The 25,369-nt window shown below is 39.9% G+C and overlaps 1 protein-coding gene across 6 annotated transcripts in view; it reads right to left on the bottom strand.

Moving 5' to 3' along the window:
* Positions 1 to 6,454: 6,454 nt before the first annotated feature.
* Positions 6,455 to 25,369, bottom strand: part of IMMP2L (inner mitochondrial membrane peptidase subunit 2) — a 984,232-nt gene continuing 965,317 nt past the window's right edge. For 5 of the 6 annotated variants that reach the window (XR_008717859.1, XR_008717864.1, XR_008717876.1 and 2 more), the window contains one exon: positions 6,455 to 7,106. Coding sequence is in view for 1 of the 6 variants with exons in the window: in XM_055590373.1 (XP_055446348.1) it covers positions 6,969 to 7,106 (138 nt within the window). In the remaining 5 variants the exon portion in view is untranslated. The remainder of the gene's footprint in view (positions 7,107 to 25,369) is intronic. The other variant, XR_008717879.1, reaches the window with a different exon arrangement.

The raw sequence follows: 25,369 nt of genomic DNA, 5'->3' as shown, positions 1-25,369 counted from the left end.
TCTCAAAAGTCTTCTCTAGCACCTCAGTTTGAAAGCATCAATCCTTTGGTGCTCAGCCTTCTTTATGGTCCAACTCTCACATCCATACATGACTACTGGGAAAACCACAGCTTTGACTATACAGACCATTGTGATATCTCTGCTTTTTAATATATCATCTAGGTTTGTCATAGCTTTTTTTCCAAGGAGCAAGCCATCTTTTAATTTCATGCCTGCAGTCACCATCCATAGTGATTTTGGAGCCCAAGGAAATAACATCTGTCACTGTTTCCATTGTTTCCCCACCTATTTGCCATGAAATGATGGGACCAGATGCCATGATTTTAGCTTTTTGAATGCTGAGTTTTAAGCCAGCTTTGTCACTCTCCTCTTTCACTTTAATCAAGAGGTTCTTTAGTTCTTCCTCACTTTCTGCCATTAGAGTGGTGTCATCTACACATCTGGAGAAGGCAATGGCACCCCACTCCAGAAACTGAGCGACTTCACTTTCACTTTTCACTTTCATGCATTGGAGAAGGAAACAGCAACCCACTCCAGTGTTCTTGCCTGGAGAGTCCCAGGGACAAGGGATCCTGGTGGGTTGCCGTCTATGGGGTGGCACAGAATCAGACCCATCTATGGGGTGGCACAGAGTTGGACACAACTGAAGCGACTTAGCAGCAGCAGCAGCATCTACATATCTGAGGCTATTGATATTTCTCCCAGCAATTTTGATTCCAGGTTGTGCATCATCTAGCTCAGCATTTCGCATGATGTGCTCTGTATAGAAGTTAAATAAGCAAGGTGACAATATACAGCTTCAACGTACTCCTTTCACGATTTTGAACCAGTCCATTGTTCCATGTCTGGTTCTAACATGTCTTGCTTCTTCACTTGCATACAGGTTTCTTGGGAGGCAGGTAAGGTGGTCTGGTATCCCTCTTTCTTTAAGAATTTTCCACAGCTTGTTGTAATCCACACAGTCAAAAGTTTTAACATAGTCAATGAAGAAGAAGTAGATGATTTCTAGAATTCCCTTGTTTTTTCTATGATCCAATGGATGTTGGCAATTTGATCTCTGGTTCCTCTGTCTTTTCTAAATCCAGGTTGAATATCTGGAAATTCTCAGTTCACATACTCATGAAGCCTAGCTTGGAGAATTTTGAGCATTACCTTGCTAGCATGTGAGATGAGTGCAATTGTGCAGTAGTTTGAAAATTCTTTGGTACTGCTCTTCTTTGGGATTAGAATGAAAACTGACCTTTTCCAGTCCTGTGGCCACTGTTGAGTTTTCCAAATTTGTTGGCATATTGAGTGCAGCACTTTAACAGCATCATCTTTTAGGATTTGAAATAACTCAGCTGGACTTCTATCACCTCCACTAGCTTTGTTCATAGTGATGCTTCTTAAGGCCCACTTGACCTTGTACTCTAAGATGTCTGGTTCTAGGTGAATGATCATCATGGTTATCTAGGTCATAAAGATCTCTTCTGTATAGTTCTTCTGTGTATTCTTGCCACCTCTTCTTAATATCTTCTGCTTCTGTTAGGTCCATGCCATTTCTGTCCTTTAGTGTGCCCATCCTTGCATGAAATGTTCCCTTGGTATCTCTCATTTTCCTGACAAGATCTTTAGTATTTCCCATTCTATTGTTTTCCTCTATTTCTTTGCATTGTTCACTTGAGAATGCTTTATTATCTCCTTGCTGTATTCTCTCTCCTTATAATATATTGAGTTGGCCAAAAAGTTTATTTGGGCTTTTCTGTAAGATAGTTTGGAAGTACCCAAATGATCTTTATGGCCAACCCAGTAGTTGAAGTCAAGGAAGATGGTGGCTTAAGTTTTGTACTTTCTCAAGATTGCTTTTGGATATTCAGTATCTTTTGTGGTTCTATGTAAATTTTAGGATTGGTATATTTCTGTGTGAAACACCATTGAAGTTTGGTAGGAGAAATGTTCTAATTTCAATCTACATATAAGTGTCCAGTTTTCCCAGTACTGCTTATTGAAGAGATTGTCTTTTCTCTATTGCATATTCTTGCCTCCTTTGTCATAGATCAACTGACCATAAGGGCATAGATTTATTTCTGGGCTTTCTACTGTGTCTCTTCTTGTGCCAGTACCATACTGTTTTGATGACTGTAGCTTTGAGTATAATGTGAAGTCAGGAAGTGTGAAACCTCCAGCTTTGTTCTTTATTCTCAAGATTGTTTTTGGCAATTCAGGATCATTTGTGGTTTCACATTTTGGCAGTATTTGTTCTAGTTCTGTGAAAAATGTCATTCATGCATCTTTCACAGGGATTGCAATAAATCTATAGATTGCTTTGGATGTATAGACATTTTATTTAGATAATATAGACAGTCTCATTGTTGTTGTTCAGTTGCTAAATCATGTCTGACTCTTTGCGGCCCCATGGACTGCAGCCTGCCAGGCTTCCTTGTCCTTCATTATCTTCTGGAGTTTGCTCAAAGTCATGTCCATTGAGTCAGTGATGCCATCTAAACATCTCATCCTCTGCTGCCCTCTTCTCCTTTTGCCTTCAATCTTTCCCAGCATCAGGGTCTTTGCCAATGAGTTGGTTTTTCATATCAGGTGGCCAAAGTATTGGAGCTTCATCTTCAGTGTCAGTCCTTCCAATGGACATTTAGGGTTGATTTCCTTTAGGATTGCCTGGTTTGATACCTTGTAATCCATGGGACTCTCAGGAGTCTTCTCTAGCACCACAATACAAAAGCATCAATTCTTTTTTAATCTTGGGTATCCCTTAATTATTATAGCTAATAGTTATTTTTCTTAGCATTGTCTTTTAACCTTCATACCAGCTTTATAAATGATTCATCTACCACCTTTACATTAGATTATTCTGAATTTTACTATATATTTAACTTTACTCATGAGACTTATACTTTTATGTTTTCCTGTTACTAATTAGTACCATTTCATTTTTTTTTAATTTTTTTTTAAATTTTATTTTATTTTTAAACTAAGTAGTCTCTTTAACTTTTCTCGTAAAGTTGGTTTAGTGCTGATGAACTCCTTTACTTTTTGCTTGTATGGAAAACTCTTTCCTACTCCTTCAACAACTTTGCCAGGTAGAATATTATTGGTTGGAAGTTTTTGTTTGTTTGTTTTCTTTCAGGATTTCAAGTATACTGTGTCATATCCTTCTAGCCTACAAAGTTTCTGTTGAAACACCTGCTAACAATCTTGCAGGATTTCCCTTGTATGCCATGTTGTTTATCTCTTGCTGCTTTGATTTTCTTCTTGTCGTTACTTTTGACAGTTTAATTATAACATGTTTTGGTCTCTTTAGGTTCATCTTTTTTGGAACTTCTAGGTTTCCTGCATCTGGGTGTCTGTTTCCTTCCTCAGGTTTGGAAATTTTTCAGCCATTGTTCAAATAAGTCATCTATAGGACCCCTATAATGTAAACATTGGTCTGCTTGATGTTGTCCCATAATCCCTTTCAACTATCTTCACACTTTTTCATTCTTTATTCTTTTTGCTGCTCTGATTGTGTGAGTTCCACTGCTCTGTTTTCAATTCCATTGATCCTTTCTTCTATTTCATCTATCTAGTCTGCTATTGAATCCCTCTAGTATAGTTTTCAGTTCAGTTATTGTATTTAGCTCTGTGACTTCTCTTTCCTTTACTTTCTTATATTTTCTGCCTCTTTGTTGAAGTTCTGTGGTCATTTATTCTCCCATGTTTGGTGACCATCTTTATTACTACTATTTTGAAAACTTTTTTAGGTAAATTATTTATCTGTTTAATTATTGACTTTTTATCAGGTTTTATTTTGTTCTTTCATTTGGAATATATCCCTATTATTTCTTCATTTTCCTTGACTCTCCATGTTGGTTTCTATGCACTAAATAAAACAACCATCACTACCAGTCTTAAAGGAGCAGCCATGTGAAGGAGATACACCTTATTGTTCTGCTCTGCCTTAGTGCTTGGTTGCTCCTCAATCCTTTGTGATTGTCCCTGCAGTCTGTCTTATATTTAGTGGCTCTTGCTAGCTGAGGATGTGCCAAGACCTATCAACAGAGAGGAGGATCTCAGTCAGCACCTGGATTCAAGTGGTTTGGAAGCTAGGCCTTCATGCAGCAGCTTTTAAAGTATGTAAATGCATATAGTCCTGTGGGATCACAAGTGTAAATCTTACTGTCCTCCAGAGTCATGCAATCTAGAGGGGTCTCTTGTGTGGCAGTCACAAAAATCACAGTGTCATACAAGCTTTCTTCTGGAAGATGTTGGCAACCTGGAATGAGGCAGAGGGAGAGCACAGATACGGCATCCACCCACCTCCATCCTGGTGTCCTTACCTCAGAAGGCCCCTAGGTGTGTGCCAAACCAGACCTCTGCACCTCAGACCAAAGTTCCAGGTCAAGCAAACGGGCCACTTTCCCAGAAAGAGTGGGCATATATTTTAGGCACCCATCTGTGCCTTGCCCGGGGGTGACAATCAGCCAAGAAGTGACTCTCCAATTGCTAGTTCTGTGGGACACATGAATGCCAGCACTGCTGGCCATCAGAGTCAGGCGATCAAAGGGTGTCCCACGAGTGGCAGTCACAAACAACAAGGGCACCAGACTGAGTAAGGTTCTTCTCTGGGAGATACTGGTGCTCTGGACTGTAACAGAGGGAGAGTGCAAAGATAGGGCCTGCCCTCTGAGGTCTCTGGAAAGGATTACAGTCACCTCTTAGACTTGTGTTTAATTAGAAGCCTGCCCCTTGGATCATAGCTATGAATATAAGCTAATAGGCCTCTTTCACAGAAAGACTGGGCTCCTGGGTCTATGACTTCTTGCTGTGCCCTGGGAGTGGTGGACAGTTAATAACTCTTTCTTCTTAATATTTAGAGTGATTGATGGACACATGAAAGTACATACTAAGTAACACAGTTATAATCTCTGCCAAGAGTTGCATCTTTGAGGAGGTAGCTTATGAGCTGACTTGTTCAACAAGCATCACATATTAACTAGGTTGGTTATATGCTAGATGGTTTGAGAATACAAAAGTAAATAGAAGAAGCATTTGTCTCCTGTCTTAAGATTTACAATCTTGAATTAATAGTTGGAATAGGAAGATATAGTCAGTCAATAAGGTAATAAGGCTGATAGTTTGCTGAACTGTTAAAATACCAAATTCTTCCATAGCAGGATAAAGTGAAAAGTGAAAGTGAAGTCGCTCAGTTGTGTACGACTCGCTGCAACCCGATGGACTGTAGCCTACCATGCTCCTCCATCCATGGAATCTTCCAGCAAGAGTACTAGAGTGGTTTGCCATTTCCTTCTCCAGGGGCTCTTCCCAACCCAGGGATCGAACCCAGGTCTCCCGCATTGCAGGCAGACACTTGACCATCTGAGCCACCAGGGAAGCCATAGCAGGATAAGTAGCAGCTAATCCAGGTACCCCTTTATTTGTTCTCTGTCTCGCTTCATTATCTACCCCAGTCCCATCTTCCATAGTCCCTGGACTTTCCTATGCTCTAGCAACTAAAGGGTTAATACTTTTATGCACTCAATATTTTACACATAATCCTAGGGGATGCACTTTACCAAGGGAAAAAAGTTACAAGCCTTAAAATAGCAATGAAAATTTGGTACTTTGCAGTTAAAGGCCAGAGTGTGAAGCTTAAGTTGGGGAAGACAGGGAAGCAGAAAAGAAGAACTCATAAGGATAATATAGATTCATCAAGAGATATTAAGCAGATCTTTTTTTTAAATGATAATTTTGACCAATCTTAGTGTATAAGTATTCACTGATGTGTGCTGAGCAAGCTGTTATGATGCTAATGAATTATTATTAGTAACATATGCTCTCAATATGCATATGTTTTTTGTGGTTGCTCTTTCTGTTTCTGCTAGCTAATAATGAGTTTGTGTCCACATTTTCAAGATGGTTAATTCTTGTTTGGTATCTTATCTGCTGATGAAACAAAAGAAAATGTGACCAGGCATACAGAGGAGATTGATCTAGAGATGTAGTTTCCATAAGCACAAACCTCCAACCAATGGGAGAAAAAAAAAAAAAAAGGGGGGGTTCATAAATGCAGGCTTGCATAAAGAGAATCTACCTTCTTAGCTATACAATTATAAAATCTGTCAGTATTGCCCCCCTACCCCTGTTTAGTAGGTGATTTCAGAACTATAGACAGGAGCACTGAAAAATCACTAGGAGGGGAAAAAAAAAAATCAGACTTGGTTGAAGTGATTTTTCCATTTCACTCAGAACATTTTACCAAATAGCGGCCAAATATTGAAAAATAAGTTTACTCATCAGTGTGAATAGGCGTGAGATCACTAAGAAATTCTGGATTAAAAGAGGGCCAGTAAGAAAGACTTGGTTGTGTAAAAATACTGAGAGACCCGGTTCCCCAATATTTTAATTCTTTACTTCAAAAAGAAAGAATATATTCCTTATTAATGGACTAATACCAGTTTAATGATAAACACCCAAAACAGTACCTGAACAAATCAATGTTTTATTTTTGCATCATAGTTTGCTGCTCTTCCTAGCTGGCACTCACTGCACTGTAGATACTGTCAATTATAATGTAATTCCTATCACTATGTGTATAATGTTTCTTCATGTTCCATCTTAAGAGTAAATGTATAGTTATCTACTTTCATCAAATATTAGTTTTCATATTCTTCCAGCAGAAAGCTCCAAAATCAAAATTTAACAATGAATAGAACATGTACGCATAAAAATCCAAAATGTATCCCCTTTGAGACATTTGGGAATAAAATTTTCATATTTCCAAAAGTCTGCACTTTGGGGACATGAAACATAGCATTACAATTTAACACAAAATCAGGTGCCATTTAATACTGTTTAATATTTTAAAACTCTAATAATACAGATCATCTTAATGTGATAGAAATATTTCTTGCAAGAAGCTTAGCCCTTTTCAGTGTCGTTCTTCTCCACCCCACTTCCTGTGATTGGTGGCAGTGGTGCCTCTCCATGGCAGCAGCTTAGGGGGATCCTTGCAGGCAGTCCTCGTCACTCTGAACCGGCAAGCGCTCTGGAGGAAGAACAGACTCTAATTTCTGCCAGCGCTTTGGAGGCCACAGGATATGTGTAGCATGGGCATGCAGGAGTCCTAGGGAAACCTGAACCCAAGAGAGACACAAAGAAAGCAAGAAAGATATTCTTTTATATAGGATCATCATTAACATCTTGAAAGCAGAATTTGATCCAGGTCTGATATTTCATGGAAAGATGATGATTAAGAGAATAAACACTTATTGGGATTTTTATAGGTTCTTTATATACGTAAATATGTTTCATACAACTATTTGAGGTAGGTACTGATATTATCCCCTTTTTTGCATAAGAGAATACCAGAGTAGGCTGCCATTTCCTTAAGTCACAAAGCTACCAAGCCACGGAGGCTGGCTTTAGGGCTTAATAATAGTCCTGCTTTTAGAGGCTGAAAACCCCAGTGAGTATGAATCTGGTTTACATTCCCAGAGTTTCTGCCAGAGCTCCCAGTATCTCAGAGAAACTTTTTGGCGGGGGTGGGGGGCGGGGAGAGATACCCTTAAAAAAATCTATATTTTGTTAAAAAAAGAATACTGGATGCTTGGGGCTGGTGCAATGGGACGACCCAGAGGGATGGTATGGGGAGGGAGGACGGAGGAGGGTTCAGGATGGGGAACACATGTATACCTGTGGCAGATTCATTTCAATATATGGCAAAACCAATACAATATTGTAAAGTTAAAAAATAAAAATTTAAAAAAAAAAAGAAATACTGTCCCACCTACTGGATGAGTAGCAGGAGTTAGGTGTGAGATTGGGTAAGGTGCTTCCACAGAGAGTATACAGAGCAATGTGAATTTAGTGCTCACGGAGAGAGGTGGGAAACAAGGAGGAAAAAAATCGAGTATATGGTCCTCAACTGATGATGATGGTTTGATTCAGGATTTTTTTTAGTATATGATGGCGTGAAAGTGAGATGTGTTCAGTAGAAACAATACTTCCAATTTTAATTTTTCCCAGGCTAGCAATATACAATATGATACTGATACTCTCTTGTAATGCTGGGCAGTGGCTTTGGGCCAATCACAAGGGTAAACAACCTATACACTTAGAATCATTCTGTTTTTCCCTTTCAGTACAGTATTCAACACCTTGCATGAGATATTCAGTACTTTATTACAAAATAGGCTTTTTGTTTTAGGTAATTTTTCCGACTGTAGGCTAATCTCTAATGTTCTGAGCATGTTTAAGATAGGTTAGAAGAATTAAGTGCAGGTTTTTTTCTTTACCTAAAATGCTTTTAACCTTCAGTGGCTTCTCAGGGCATAACCCCATCATAAGTGCAGGAAAATCTATGAAGATCACTGCGGACGGTAAAAGGATGTACCAGGGTGGAAGAGGAGACAAGGGAAGGGAGCTTTCCCTAGAGGTTGTAAGACTGAGTCCTGAGAGGGAGGAGGCCCTTAAAGATGTGTCAGGAACAGGAACTTCAGTGCTCAAAAGACTGTGGGAAACCTGATGAAAATGCAGATCTAGGCCCTATGCTCAGAGGTTACCCTTCACAGGTCTGAGGGAGGGCATGGAAATCTGTATCCTTTGTTGGTGCTATCAAAAATCAAAGTGTTAGTTGCTCAGTCACATCCAGCTCTTTGCAATCCCATGGACTGTAGCCCAGCAAGCCACTCTGTCCATGGGATTTCCTAGGCAAGAATACTGGAGTGGGTTGCCATGCCCTTCTCCATGGGATTTTCCTGCCCCAGGGATCAAAGCCAGGTCTCCTGTACTGCAGGCAGATTCTTTACCACCTCAGCCACCAGGAAAGCCATCCAGTATTGCAGTATAATTGCTTTACAATTTTGTGTTACTTTCTGCTGTGCAAGGAAGTGAATCAGCTATATGTATATTTATATCTCCTCCCTCTTGCCCCACCCCCCACATTCCCCATCCACAGTGGAATATTACTCAGCCATAGAAAGGAACAAAACTGGGTCATTTATTGAAGAGATGTGGATGAACCTAGAGTCTGTCATAAAGAGTAAAGTCCGAAAGAGAAAAACAATGATCATATATTAATGCATGTATATGGACTCTAGAAAAATGGTACAGATGAACCTATTTTCAGGGCAGGGATGAGATGCAAATGTAGAGAATGGATATTTGGACACAGGGAGGGAAGGTGAGTGTGGATGGAATTAGGAGTGACATATATACACTTCCATGTGTAAAACAGCTAGTGGGAATCAGCCATCAAGTAATATTTTAAGGGATGTAGAAAATTATAAAACACACTCATATTGAGTATCATCACTAAACCAGGTAACTATGTGTCCATTTTATTTTCAAATGTTTTTCCTATAAATTGGAGCTCCATAGAGATTGACATACAACATTGCTTTCATTAAAGTTCTGTTTATATGCATTTGAAGAATCACATTGCCCAGAGATTCAGATGTGAAAGTCAAGGGAGACACTTCCAAAGAGATAACCACAAACATTAAAAAAAAAAAGAAAACATTCACAACAACTTGAAATATAAACTAAATCAGCCCAAAGGGAAACAAGAAGCCCATGGGCTCAATAAAGGAATTTTTCATGTTGCTACTTTAAAAATCAAACCTACAGAAAATTAGAAAATTTTGTGTAAAAAATAGTTCTAGTCACCAAAATTTACCAGTTATTTACATTTTGCTGCCTTCATTCCCTTCTCATTATGTCTGTATATGTATTCGTACACATATACTTTTCCCTGAATCACTTGAAGTTGCCACCATGCCGAATTTATCCCCAAATACTTCAACATATATATCCTAAGACGACTCTTTCTTACAGGAACACTTTTATGCAAGGTATTTAATATTGATATAAAATTACTTAATATACAGTTCAATACAATTTTTAGCTGTCCAAATAAAAGCTCTTCTATTTTTAGAATTCTTAATTGAGGGTCACAAATTGCATCATGATTGTCCCTGTGATGCTTCCATTTACATTTGGGTTAATCGTGAGGTCCTACATCTGTAATTGCCCAATTTCCCCCTCCTGATTAGAGTCAAATGAAGTGTTCTTGGCAAGAATATCATATAACTGATATTGTACCCATCCCATTTTATCACATCAGGAGGCACAAAATATTGGTTAATCCCATTGTTGTCATGTGAAGTTTGATCATTTGATTAAGGTGATGTTGATCAGGTTTCTCTATTGTAAATCAGTCATTTTCCTTTTGTAACTAAAAAGTAATTGAGGGGATGATATTTTGAAACATGTAAATGCCCCATATGTTAATAACATATCTCACTGCTCTCTGAAGGAAGATGGTTTCTAAAGCATCTAAAATAATTTTAACAGCCACTGATTAGGCTGCCTGAAACAATTATTACATGGAGGATTATAAAAGAGTTGTTTTCCAATTTTTTAATTTCTTTCACATTTACTAGTCTTCATTCTTCCTTTAAAAAGTGCTGTTCCTGCCAACCTCAAATGCTTATATTTTAACATAAGAGATTCCTTTTTAAATTCAAAATCTTACTATCTTTGGGAGCTTCCCAGGCCTCTCAGCAGTCAAGACTCTATCTGCCAATGCAAGAGATGCAGGTTTAAACCCTGAGTCAGGAAGATCCCCTGGAGAAGGAAATGGCAACCCATTCTACTATTCTTGCCTGGGAAATCCCTTGGACAGAAGAGCCTGGTGGGCTGTAGTCCATGGGGTCGCAAAGAATTGGCCACGTCTTAGTGACTAAACAACAATAATTCTTCCCATTTTATCACATCAGGAGACACAAAATATCAGTTCACCTCACTATTGTTTGATCATTTAAGGTGATATTGATCAGGTTTCTCTATTTCAACATTCAGAAAACGAAGATCATGGCATCCGGTCCCATCACTTCATGGGAAATAGATGGGGAAACAGTGTCAGACTTCATTTTTCTGGGCTCCAAAATCACTACAGATGGTGACTGCAGCCATGAAATTCAAAGGCGCTTACTTCTTGGAAGGAAAGTTATGACCAACCTAGATAGCATATTCAAAAGCAGAGACGTTACTTTGTCAACAAAGGTTCGTCTAGTCAAGGCTATGGTTTTTCCTGTGGTCATGTATGGATGTGAGAGTTGGACTGTGAAGAAGGCTGAGCGCCGAAGAATTGATGTTTTTGAACTGTGGTGTTGTTGGAGAAGACTCTTGAGAGTCCCTTGGACTGCAAGGAGATCCAACCAGTCCATTCTGAAGGAGATCAGCCCTGGGATTTCTTTGGAGGGAATGATGCTAAAGCTGAAACTCCAGTACTTTGGCCACCTCATGCGAAGAGTTGACTCATTGGAAAAGACTCTGATGCTGGGAGGTATTGGGGGCAAGAGGAGAAGGGGACGACAGAGGATGAGATGGCTGGATGGCATCACAGACTCGATGGATGTGAGTCTGAGTAAACTCCAGGAGTTGGTGATGGACCGGGAGGCCTGGTGTGCTGCGATTCATGGGGTCGCAAAGAGTCAGACACGACTGAGTGACTGATCTGATCTGATCTGATTATAAATTAATAATTTTCCCTTTGTAATTAATAATAATATAATCTCACTGCTCTCTGAAGGAAGATTTAGAAACCATCTAAAATTTAACATCCATTATCCTGCCTGAAACAATTATTACATTCATGATTACAGAAAAGTGGCTTTCCAAATTTATTATTTCATTATATTTATTAGTTTCCATTTTCTCTTAAAAAGTTCTGTCCCTACCAAACTCAAATGCCTATATTTTAATATAAAAGATCCCTTTTAAAATTCAAAATCTTACTACCTTTTGGTTTGTTTGATACTCAAATATTCTACATTAGGCCAGTGAAAGTTGTTAATTTTTGGACATGTCTCCATGAATCTTTGAGCACATCATAACTTTTTGATCCCACTAGGTATTGTTGGCTTTTAGTTCAGTCGCTCAGTCATGTCTGACTCTCTGCAACCCGATGAACTGCAGCATGCCAGGCCTCCCTGTCCATCACCAACTCCTGGAGTTTACCCAAACTCATGACCATTGAATCGGTGATGCCATCTAACCATCTCATCTTCTGCCATCCCCTTCTCCTGCCTTCAATCTTTCCCAACATCAGGGTCTTTTAAAATGAGTCACTTCACATCAGGTGGCCAAAATATTGGAGTTTCAGCTTCAACATTAGTCCTTCCAATGAACACCCAGGACTGATTTCCTTTAGGATGGACTAGTTGGATCTCCTTGAAGTCCAAGGGACTCTCAAGAGTCTTCTCCAACACCACAGTTCAAAAACATCAATTCTTCTGTGCTCAGCTTTCTTTATAGTCCAACTCTCACATCCATACATGACTACTGGAAAAACCATAGCCTTGACTTGATGGACATTTGTTGACAAAATAATGTCTCTGCTTTTTAATATGCTGTCTAGGTTGGTCATAACTTTCCTTCCAAGGACTAAGCATCTGTTAATTTCATGGCTGCAATCACCATCTTCAGCAATCTTGGAGCCCCCCAAAATAAAGTCAGCCACTGTTTCCACTGTTTTCCCATCTATTTGCCATGTGATGGGACCAGATGCCATGATCTTTGTTTCCTGAATCTTGAGCTTTAAGCCAACTTTTTCACTCTCCTCTTTCACTTTCATCAAGAGGCTCTTTAGTTCTTCACTTTCTGCCCTAAGGGTGGTGTCATCTGCATCTGAGGTTATTGATATTTCTCCCAGCAATCCTGATTCCAGCTTGTACTTCATCCAGCCCAGCATTTCTCATGATGTACTCTGCATATAAGTTAAATAAGCAGGTGACAATGTACAGCCTTGATGTACTCCTTTTCCTATTTGGAACCAGTCTGTTGTTCCATGTCCAGTTCTAACTGTTGCTTCCTGACCTGCATACAGGTTTCTCAAGAGGCAGGTCAGGCGGTCTGGTATTCCCATCTCTCTCAGAATTTTCCACAGTTTATTGTGATCCACACAGTCAAGGGCTTTGGCATAGTCAATAAAGCAGAAATAGATGTTTTCCTGGAACCCTCTTGCTTTTTCGATTGTACTTTATTTTTTAAAACTTTATTTTATTGTTTATATATTATTTATTTGGCTGTGCTGGATCTTGGTTGTGGTATGTGGGCTTCAGTAATTGCAGCAGGTAGGCTTAGTTACTCCAAGACATGTGGGATCTTAGTTCCCTGACCAGGGATTTAACCCATGTCTCCTGCATTGCAAGGCAGATTCTTAACCACTGGACATCAGGGAAGACCCCCTTGTACTTTAAACCTGTTCCATCTGAAATTAGACATCTCTTTAAGGAGGCTTTGCTGTCTTTTACCAAGGAATGCTGTTTAGAAACCAAGATCAGGTGGTAGATGTGCTGCTTGCTCCTGGTGGTGTCAATCTATGCCATTTCAGGGGATGGACGTAAAAAGCCCCATACCACAGGCATCCTTCTCACCTTCCTGCATTCCAAATTTCTGCCTCCCTTATTCCATAGTGAATGTTCTGTCTCCCCTTAACAACATTTACACTACCCTACAATACATACAAAAAGGTAGTTTTAAGTTCACTATAAATAATACCTACAACAAATTTATTCAGTAAAAATCGAGATTTCTTTGTAATTATTTCGGTCTTTAAAATAATTCCAGTATATTAGCACAGTCCTGTGTTCAGAAAAGCTTGCTTGAATCTAGTCTGTATCCTCCCCAATACAATTATGTTTCCTTTTGATATATGGTTAAGCCCATTTGTTTCTATTTGTATTCAATTTTAGAGTTCACTTTTGTTATCCTTTTTGATTCAGCTTTATTTGTGAATAAACATTTAAATGGTTCAGAAGGTATGGCATGCAGAATATGCCCCCACACACACCAAAGACGTACACACACCAGTCCCCCAGACATGGTGAATATGGGATATGTCAGGACAAAATGGAAATTAAGGTTACTAATCAGTTGATCTGAGGATAAGAAGACTATCCTATATGAGCCCATGGACATGTGTAATCACAAAGGTCTTAAATGTAAACTAGCTAGGTAGAAGGATCAGATTCAAAGGGAGATTTGAGGATGCAGATGTCAAACAGGGCCATGAGCCAAGGAATGCAGGTGGACTCTGCAAGCTGGCAAGGAAACACATTATCCCCTAGAGCTTCCAGAATGAAGCCAGCCCTGCTGACACCTGAATTTTAGCCCAGTGAGACCCATTTTGGACTTCTGACCTCCAGAACTGTAAAATTATACACTCATGTTGTCTTAAGCCACTAAACTTGTGATTTATTACAGCAGCAATAGGAAACTAATAAACTAACAAAAATGCACACAGAGAAATTCCAGTATCTGCTACCTTACCTCTCTAGTAGGATAACTATATTAATTTCTGGCTTATCCTTCTTTTCCAGTAAAGAAAACCAAATACACATATTTATCAGTTTTTATCTATCTGTGTATATCTATATTTTTATGTGTACATATTATGTCTCTATATATTATGTGTACATATTCTTATACACACACACACATACACATTATTTCCCTATTTCTCATACTGAAGGTAGCTACTGTTATGCATATTCCCTTTTGATGGTACTTTTATTCTTAACAGCACATCCTGGAAACCACTTCCTATCATTTCATAGAAATGGAGCCTGTGGTTTTTACAAAAGCTCTACCCCCACACCCAGGCAATCCTGATTAACCCCACGAGAAATCTAGATCTGGGTTTTCCACTTGGCTTCACACCAAGAAAAGGTAAACCTAACCAACTCTAAAGACTTTTAAGTATATTTGGAACATCCTAAGTAACCATTCTAACCAAATTAACTGCAGAAGCCTAGCTCTAAATGGTCTGCCACACTGCCGTTCTTATCTATTTTTGTTCTTGTCTGGGCTCAGCTAAGCTAGAGAACAGCTGGTCTCCATCCCCTCCACAGTAACCCTTTTTAGATTTGATAGCTGCTGCTCGGTTGTTCCTCAAGCCTTTATTTGCTTTTCCAACTTGTTTAACTTTTTTCCTAAGGTTTGATCTGCCAGTCTTTTAACTTGGCTGAACTCTTGCCAACATATTTGCCTGATTTCCTAGTTTTGGAGCTCAGTTTTAACATAGTGATTCAGTTTTTTTTTTTTTTTTTTTCTTTTAAATCATTCATTTTACCAAAACCTATTATAATTTTATTCCATTTATTAAAGATGCTACTCTCACTTCCTGAAAAAAATGATTCATCTTCATAATTATAAATAATGGTGAAAATTCCCACAGATGGATAATGTCAGTATCATTTTCAAACATGGTATGTGAATGCAGAATATATGTTTTTTAAAGACTGTGATTAATATAGAAAGTGCCTAGTCACTCTCTTAGCTATCTTGTCATATGATCTTTTTTATTGGTATGTACATAGACATGCAAAGAACACAGTGAATTTAAAAGGGCATAAAAATCCAGAAATACATTAAACTTTGAATAATTATAAGTTCTTTTCAGGTACAGCTTTGGTGTCCACACATACTGTGTTAGGGGTGGTCCTCCAGAGAAACAACTAATAAGATGTGGGTATATATAAAAACAGAATTAAGAAATTAGCTCACACAGTTATGGAGGTTGGTACGTCCAAAATCTGATGCAGAAGACCAGTAGGCTAGGGACTCAGGAAAGAGTTGAAGTTCAAAGGTAATCTGCTGGTAAATTCTTCCCTTGTTGAGGGAATGCCAGCCCTTTGTTCTCTTCAGGCCTTCAACTGACTGATCTCCAATATGTGAGTGTGACTTATCCAACCTGCTTTCAAAGTCCACCATTTAAATGTAAATTATATCCAAAACGACTCTCATAGAAACATCCAGAATAATGTTTGACCAAATATCTGGGCACTTGGGCCCAGCCAAGTTGACACACAAAATTAACCATTACACCTGACAAATATAGTCACACCTGACAAACATGTCCTCTGTGCTTACTCAGGGTCACACACACAGTGCTGACTATACTCAGGGCAGAGTTCTGAACGAATCGTACATACGGCCTCATTTAATTCTCTTAATAAGCCTGATGCAGGTACTACTATGGTCTCTACTTCATAGTTGAGGAAACCTAGGTCCAACCACACAGTTTTTGGATACATGCCTTCTGGCTCTGAGAACTCTACAACAGGATTACAATATAATTTATCATACAATATCATTTATCATACAAATGAGAGACTTCTGACAGCCAATGGGGGCACTTTTTAAATTAAGTCAGGATAAAAATTTGTTCAGGACCTTCATGGACAAATCAAGATATGGTCACCCTAATCATACTTCTTCTTGATATTGCTGAGTCCCACATACTTTCCTGTAATAAGTAGATTTATCAAAAAGAAATGCACATTATGGACTGAATTGTGTTCCCCCAAATTGCTATGTTGAAGCTCTAACCCCAAACACCTCAGAATGTGACCGTATTTGGAGATAGGGCCTTGGTCCTAACCCGATCTGATGGTATGATTGCAAGAAAAGGAGATTAAGACACACACAGAGATAACAGAGTTGCATGTGGACAAAGGAAAGACTATGTGGGGACATAGCAGAAGTATAGCCACTTGCATGCCAATGAGAGAGGCCTTGGAAGAAACCAGACTCACCAACACTATGATCTTGGACTTCTAGGCTCCAGAACTGTGAGAAAATTTGTTGCTTAAGCCCTGCAGTCTGTGGCATTTTGTTATGGCAGCCCTACCAAACCAATACAGACATAAATAAAATAAACATTGCTGGAATCCAGTTCCTGAGATAGTCCAATATTCACCCAAAATAGGGGAACTAAGGAGGATGAGAAAAGGGGGGAAAAAAAAACTCTGTTATTAAGGGGGGAGAGAGAGAGATGTTTATGCATACACAATTTTTTTCAATAGCTTAAATACTCTGACCGACCAACCTAATATTTTATTGGTACCCGATTCTCCTGTCTCTTTGCTCTTTCGTGACCCTATGTAGATGTGTCTCCTCCAATAGATTCACAATATTCTTAGGCTAGAGGAATTCACTTTTATAGTAAATTTTAAAACAGAGCACTAAAACTATATTAAATAAAACATTATAAACCCTTAGCATATTATTGTATTTTTAGTATCTACTGAATGAGAAAATAGGTCCATTTACATGTATTTAGGAGCGTTTACAAAACTCTGTTGCCTAAAGATGGAGAATCAAGGATCTAGAATAACAAGCAAACAAGTTTGACTGTGTACCCCACCAGCAAAAATACTTGTATTCACATATTTAAAATTATCCATATAATATGTAAATATAAAATATATAAAATTATATCAAAATAATCAATACATATATTAGTATTAACACTCTATAAAAGCAAATGTTAGGTAAAGCTCAAATTGTTATTTTTTAGATCCAAAGTTCTACTTTATTTTGTATCCAGGGGATCATTATAAACACCCGCTGTATAGTCCTGCTCCTTCTTTAGCAATCCCTTCTCTGGAAAACACCAGGATTACTGGTTGGAAAGTAATCAGTGTTGTCAGTCAATTGGTTTATTTGGTCCACATGATGCCAAGAAACCACATGGACTAAAATTACAGTGAATTGACTGTCTTTGATTGACTTGGCTCCACTGAGAAGTTATTTTGGCATCTGATAGACACAGCCTTCATGGGCCCAGATTTTGATTCAAGTGCCAGGGGCAGAGATGTGTTACTCTGGTTCCTTTCACTCTTTACCACAGGACTACAGTTTACAGAACACTCTTCCAGCTTTTGGCTTCAGGACACCCTCCCTTGAAGTAAGAGCTTGCAAGAAAAAGCTGTGAGTACGGCGGTAAAATAATAAAAATAAAATCAATTACTTTGTACTGGTCATTGCTGACCAAGGACTAACATAAGCACATAAGTCTAGAGATAGGGCAGAAAGAAAGTGAAAGTGAAAGTCACTCAGTTGTGTCCGGATTCTTTGCAACCCCATGGACCATACAGTTCATGGAACTCTCCAGGCCAGAATACTGGAGCGGGTAGCCTATCACTTCTCCAGTGGATCTTTCCGACCCAGGCATGGAAGCAGGGTCTCCTGCACTGCAGGCGGATTCTTTACCAGCTGAGCTACCAGGATAGGGCAGAGAGGAAACACAGAAAAGAAACTAAGAAAGAAAGAAAATGACTGATCATGCAACTCCTTTTTAAAAAGATGTTCAGAACTAGAACCAGGGTCAGGAGAGAAATGGGAAATGAGATGAAGCACAGAACTCCCAAGGTTATTTGATAAAAAGGTTTTCTGAAAAGAGCAGTGTTTGTACAAGATTAGAAACTACTTGTCAGCAACAAATATTTGTTGAATGAGTGAATGTTCATTAAGGAGGAAGTCTTCAATCTGGAAATGCTACATTTTCTGATCTGGTCATCAAAGAAATTCCCTAACTTAAGAGAAACATCCACAGTTTTCTGGAAAACAATATTATTTAGGCATGAGAGCTTCACAGACGACGTGCCAAAATGGACTGACCATCAACTAGTGCTACCAAATGACTGTGATACCGTTCTCAATATAGATCTTCAGTGCAGTCTCAAAATAATTTTTAAAAGGTACAGTATGGAATTTAAAAACAAACATATGTAATGCATACATTTTAAATGTTTATATTCACTGCAGATTAAGAATTTTTAAAATATATTACACAGGCAAAGAAAATTGGCTTGGATTGCCTCTGGTGACCCCCATTTACCTCAAAAACAAATGAACAAGATTAGGAAGGAGAGAAACTTATAATGCCTGGTCTTCATTCTCCTGGGATAAGTACCATTGATGTTTTGAGTAATAGACCAGAATCCTGGCTGTTTGTCCTCTTCCACACATGACAGTTTTCCTGAATACAGCATCCGCTCTAGTCTGCTCACAGTGGCAGCCAGGGAACACTACTCAGCGGTACCCTGACAGAGCACTTCGGCTGTTTCTGGACTGGAGCACCACAAGAGAGGATTTTGTCTCTATACCTACTGCTAAGACCAGGGATGGGACGGTACGTGGAAAGCAGGCCACTATGAACATGGGACTGCACTCGGAGCTGGCTCTTTGGTAATGTGGTTCAATATGATGCTGCAGGTGGGGAGTGTAGGGCAGAGTCCCATGCACTGGTGATGAATCCTGAAGGAGCAGGGCATTGTACACGAGGTACTAATCCCCTGGAAGGACTCTAGCTAGATGGAGGACAGCAGAGATCATCACAACGCCAGCCACCAGGAATAGACATCTGACACCTCGCTCACTGCATCTTGGTGTCCGAGTCATGAAGGAAAACACAGCGCCATCAAGCACTGGATAGAATGATGTATTACAGAGAAGAGACAGAGCAAGATCGCTTCCTTCATGGGTGTCGGTGACACTCAGCTCCACAGAGAAGGATGCCCCGACTGTGCAGGGACTCCTTCCTCAGCCTACCTCTGCGGTCACCACTTTCTGGTCATGTCAGTATTACACAACAACATCCACACTAAAAGCAGTCACTTCAAAATAACCTACAAGACTGAGAAAGAGAGAAAGGTTGAGGAGAGCAAGATAATTCCCTTATCAGGTAGCACAGAAGTGAATTTTCTTGAATATATGAACAAAAAAGCAGATGTACGGCCTAAGTAAAGTGAACAGTTAGAAATAAAGACAGGCAAAAATGTATCATATGGAAAAATAAGCAAGAACACTGTTTCAAAATATTATGAAAAATTATTTTTTTAAAAGTCTGAAGGATAGAAATGCTGCAACCTACTTGATTCTTACACATGGATTAATATATACAGATTTGACATTTCATTAACACTGTCTATCGCAGTAGACAAGGGTCAAGAAGAGAAGAGTAGTGGCTTGTCATCCAGCACACATTCCCAAGATGCTTATCAACACAGCACCGAGCAGATAAAACATAGTTCTCCAAACAAAAACATGCAGGGAGACTGCTTCCACTCTAAGCAAGCACTGACGGACATCTACTCCAAGACAAACAAACAACTCAGCGCTTTGGCTGTTGAGGTGAATGAGTGGCAGGAGGGCTGTGTACCAAAGAATCATGCAGAAGACAAACAAGGAAAATATCAAGACTCCTAAGACCTAAGCAAAAAAATATATTTACTAGTAAATGAGGAGAGAAGGAAAACTAGAAAAGTGGAGAAGAGGGGAAGCAGTAGCTGATAAAGTAGAAGGCGCAGAAGCAGCACAATGAGAAAGCTTTACATGTGTGGAATGAACCACTTCCATTGCCCCCTCCCACAGGGCCCCAGATAGCAGCACCAGTTATGAGGACACATTGCCATCCAGAAAAGAACCCAGCACTGTTCTCTTTTTGCTCCTTGAAACAGCAAGAGGAAGGGTCCTTGTGTTGGGGAATAGTTCCCTTAGATGAGAACACTTCTCTTCCTAAAGATGCAGTACAGGCTGACAACACCTTATCTGCAATTCCAAAATCCAACAAGCTCCAAAAATTCACTGTTGTGTAATCTCTAGTAGCAAAAACCAGACGTGACCCAAACCGTTAGAAAATCATACCCTTTATTTATCCCCTCAGTGTGCCTTTCATAATTTTTGCTCCAGAAATATTAATGTGCTTGATTATAGACATTACCCCAGACTCTACTGGGAGCATTACATTACGGTATAGATATCGTTCAGCTGCTGTTTGTACACACTGACACTACCTTCCCAACATCCAAACAATCTGATTTCTGAAGTATCTGCCCTCCGAGGTTTCAGATCTGGTATTACCGTCTTTAAATATCTGCAAAAATGAATATTTACCAAAGAGGATAAATGTCACCAGAGTTTTGGCTCAGTCCTAGGTGGGATGGGACCCCATCTAGGATCTCACTATCTGAAAAGAGAGAGAGATATTTAAACAGAGCATCAAAATACAACCCGATAGAGCAGAGATAAGAAGGAGCCTGGCAGCAGAGGCTGTGGTCGTGCCTTGGGAAGTTTCCTCTGAGCCAATGCACCTAAGCTGCCTCCCAGGGATGCTGGCAACCTCTCTCCTGAGGGTAGATCTTTACCCAATGACATCTCCTGCCAGATTTTTGTCTAGAGCATCCTCCTAATCCTCCATACCCTCCACTGAGGTGCAAGTTTGAGACGATGTGATAGGTTGATACAACCCAAAATTTTGCCATTGAAAAGGAAAGCTATTACAAAAGATTCCAAATGAGATTCTCTCATCTAAAGGCCTCATTCTAGGACAAGTGTTTTCCTTATAACCAACAATTTTAACTTTAATCATTTCAAAGCAATTTCCCTGTTCAAGACTGAGCTTCAATCAGAATGCATTTTCAGGTCACTTCATGGCATCTTCACAATTCTCTCTAGATAACTATAGAATCATGCATAATCATTCTAGTCCCCCCTAGACTCTTTGAGTAAGTAGTTAGTTCAATTTTTTTGTAACTATTTTATGCAGAAATAGATACAAAACAGGCCTCTAGGGATATCTCCAGCTAATTTTCATGAATTAATTTCCCAGGATTAATGTTTATGCACCAGTCTCTTCACCACATAATCAAATCACTGGAGTTGAAGTGGTCTAACTCCTTATTTTGCAGCTTGATTAAGCAGGTGATGAAATACTTGAATATAATTTGGAGAGTGAGAAACTCACAGTATCCACAATAAACCACAGTGGAGGATGACTTACTGACGATGCCTTGGTTGTTGACTGGTGTTCTCTGTAGTAGCTCATGTTTTACAGGCTATTTTTATGTAGGAGATAAAACAGTTTGCATAAATACATGAGAGGAGAGGTATAAAAGTCTTTACTGTTGTTGACATTGTTTTAAACCATGCTTAGACCATTGGGCAGACAGTACTGAGACAACCTAGAGGGCCATTGGTAGGAGAGGATTTGGGACAAGAAGGTTTCAATAGCCATTGCCAGCCCTGCTGCCATGGTAGATGCAGCCACTCTCAGCCATGGTAAACTCTGTCTTTCCTGCCAGATGGTGAGATCCTAGATGGGTCCCATCCCACCTAGGACTGAGCCAAAACTCTGGTGACATTTATCCTCCTGGTAAATATTCATCTTTGCAGATATTTAAAGACGGTAATACCAGATCTAAAACGGTGGGTGGTTTTCTGGCATCCAGCCTCTTTCTAACTATCTCTCCCTACTTCCATCCCTCTTTTATTCCTTTTTTCCAAAAGAAAATGAGGAGGCTTTCAAAACAATGAACCAGAAACAAGAGAAGGTCCATAAAAATGACAGCTCCGAGGGCCAAGATGATTCCTGTGGAGAACACACATGGTATGTTTTCTTCTTCCTGGTGACTCTCGGATAGCTAACTTACACAACCCTCAAAGGAGGGGAGGGAGAATCCTGGTTTTCTTAAGGGAAACTAAGTTTTTGTCTGAGTAAATTTCTACAAGCTCTCAGACGTGGGCTTTGCCACAAGATGCTTAAAGCCTCAAAATGGACAGTGTGCATGGAAGTAGGTTCCACCCAAAAGACTGTAGAACAATTCAATTTGCTGGCAATTAGTTGAATTCTGTTCTGTAAGAGATTAAGGCAACGTCATCTTGTATGTAGTCTAGTTGTTCAGTCTCTAAGTCATGTCTGACTTTTTGTGACCCTATGACCTGCAGAGTGACCGACTTCCCTGTCTTTCACAATCTCCCAGAGTTTGCTCCAACTCATGTCCAATGAGTTGGTCTAACTTATTCCAGTGATAAGTACTTGGATTACCTGGCAGCACAGATAGATAGAATGCCCTTTAAATGGTCTTTTAGAAATATCATTTCTTTCCATTGTGTTTCTGATATACAAGATCTGTTTTGTGTGGTTTGTGGCTGGAGATAATTCCTTTTTTTTATTTTATTTTATTTTATTTTTAAACTTTACATAATTGTATTAGTTTTGCCAAATATCAAAACGAATCCACCACAGGTATACATGTGTTCCCCAGCCTGAACCCTCCTCCCTCCTCCCTCCCCATACCATCCCTCTGGGTCGTCCCAGTGCACTAGCCCCAAGCATCCAGTATCGTGCATCAAACCTGGACTGGCAACTCGTTTCATACATGATATTTTACATGTTTCAATGCCATTCTCCCAAATCTTCCCACCCTCTCCCTCTCCCACAGAGTCCATAAGACTGTTCTATACATCAGTGTCTCTTTTGCTGTCTCGTACACAGGGTTATTGTTACCATCTTTCTAAATTCCATATATATGCGTTAGTATACTGTATTGGTGTTTTTCCTTCTGGCTTACTTCACTCTGTATAATTCTGACCCCCAGAATCTTGCTGTGTGTCTACAAGTGAGTGATGAGTGGAATTAGTGATCTACTGAACTCTGCCCTTCTCCTCATCCCAGAACAATATCTTAGTGGTCAGAGCTATAACTACTGTTCTTAAATTTAAGCTTACCAAAATCTAAAGAATTGGGTTGACAAGGAAAAATAAAGTACACAGTATGATAAAAGATAACTGAGAGAATGGCCTAAACCATAGCAAAACTGGCTTTTCTAGGAGAAATATCTGCCAGGTATTTGAAGTGTTAAAGGTACACATAGTGAAGTAGGATCTTAATGATCAGTGAGACCATTATAGGTGTGGGCATGGTATGCATAGGCAACCACCCATCTTAAGCACCTTTGTGTGTCTGTATCAGTCTTAGAAGCAATGCATCATCCACTGCCTACTCCCCAAGTTGGGTGGTCCAGATGTTCCTCCTTTCCACTGCCAGTGGGTAAGGGAAGGCACCTGAACAGGGCTCAATCATTCAGATACTCACATCCAGGACTATGAGTGTGGAGTGAGTTAAGCAAAGACACAGGAATAGTAGATTTCTGGCAGAGACAAGACTGCCAGGAAGTGTCCAGTGATGCCAGTTGCTGAACCTATCATCCTGCTCCTATGTGTGACATAAGGGCTTCCTATGTTACTAATTCACAAGCCTTCTTTCCATCCCATTCATTCAGTGATATCAAATATCAATACCCTTCCAATGACGTCTTTTCTACCTAAATTAGTCAAGATGAGTTTGTGTTATTTGCAACCAAGATACCTGATTGATACACTGCCATAAAGATACATGTACAAAAATAATTTTTATAAGGATATTAGAAATTAAGTCTCATCCCCAGTCCCTCAGGTGAGGAAATTTAGGCTCAGAAAAGCTGCCTAGCTCAGTTTGAGTTCGGATGAGCACTGGCTCCTGGTTCAAAGTCGTTTTCACCATACCTGTCGGTGATACAAAGTGTAGAGCCCTGGAAATCGTAATGTTTGGCATAGGGCTCTGCTTTCTGAACCCGCTTTTACCCCAGGGAAAAGTGAGGCCTTTCATTTTGTTCAGGGAAGGAAAAAAACCACCAAACATTGCACATTAAAGTTTGTACACATCCACACCACTCTGTTTGGGAGCTGTTACTGATTTGTAACAGCAGGGCACGTTACAAGTCACTGGGCTGTAAGGAACGCTTGCTGGCAGTGACAGGAATGCAGTGCTTACTACAGCCATGCAGTTATGTCCACATGCATGAAAGAGCCTGCAAAATGAAGAAATAGGGGAAGACTCTAAAAGATATTCCCACTCAGGGGTTTCCCTGGTGGCTCAGATAGTAAAGAATCTGCCTGCAATGTAGGAGACCTGGGTTCCATCCCTGGGTCAGAAAGATCCCCTGCAGAAAGGAATGGCTACCCACTCCAGTATTCTGGCCTAGAGAATCCCATGAACAGAGGAGCCTGGTGGGATACTGTCCATGGGGTTACAAAGAGTCAGATATGACTGAGTGACTTAACACTTAACTCCATAGGACTTATAGGTAAAAGCCTACTGTGTGCAAAGTACAGGCCATGGTGTTCTAAATGTACTAAGATATATAACCCATAAATCTGAACTTGAGGAGTTTATGATTCAGAGGGGAAGATGGTTGGCACAAACTTGATCCACAGGATATGTTTGGCACAAGTGCAGGTTGCAGGGAATGAAAGTGACCTGGTGAGTAACACAGGCCATTGAAGGATCAATAGGAGTAATAGGGGTGGCCACCTCTGACCACAATCTGAAGAAAGAAAAGAAAAGAGTGTGGAAAGCAAGAGAACGGTCAGGAGATTTTTACGATGGTGCTACCGAGAGATATGATTGTGGGTAAGAGAAATGGAGAGAAAGGAACCTTTGGAAATGAAATCCACATTTCCTAGCATGGTGGACCTGGCTCCCTGCTCCTCAACTTGTGCTAGAATCAGACTCACACCTCCGCACAGCTGCACAGACTGCTGCTTCTGCCTCCTGAAAGGCTCTGTTTCACCCTTTACCTGGAAAACTCCTCTTCATCCTTCCAGACACAGCTTACATGTTACTTTCTCCTGGAAGGCCTCCAGGTCCTCTGCCCAGTCTCCACAGTCCAGACTTATTATGATAACTAGTGATTACCACCCTATACGGGGCGGCGGGGGCGGGGGG

This window comes from Bubalus kerabau, chromosome 8 (assembly GCF_029407905.1).
Source record: "Bubalus kerabau isolate K-KA32 ecotype Philippines breed swamp buffalo chromosome 8, PCC_UOA_SB_1v2, whole genome shotgun sequence".
Taxonomy (NCBI): Eukaryota; Metazoa; Chordata; class Mammalia; order Artiodactyla; family Bovidae; genus Bubalus; species Bubalus kerabau.
The sequence above is the reverse complement of the archived record's forward strand: the minus strand, read 5'-3'. Positions and strand labels throughout refer to the sequence as shown.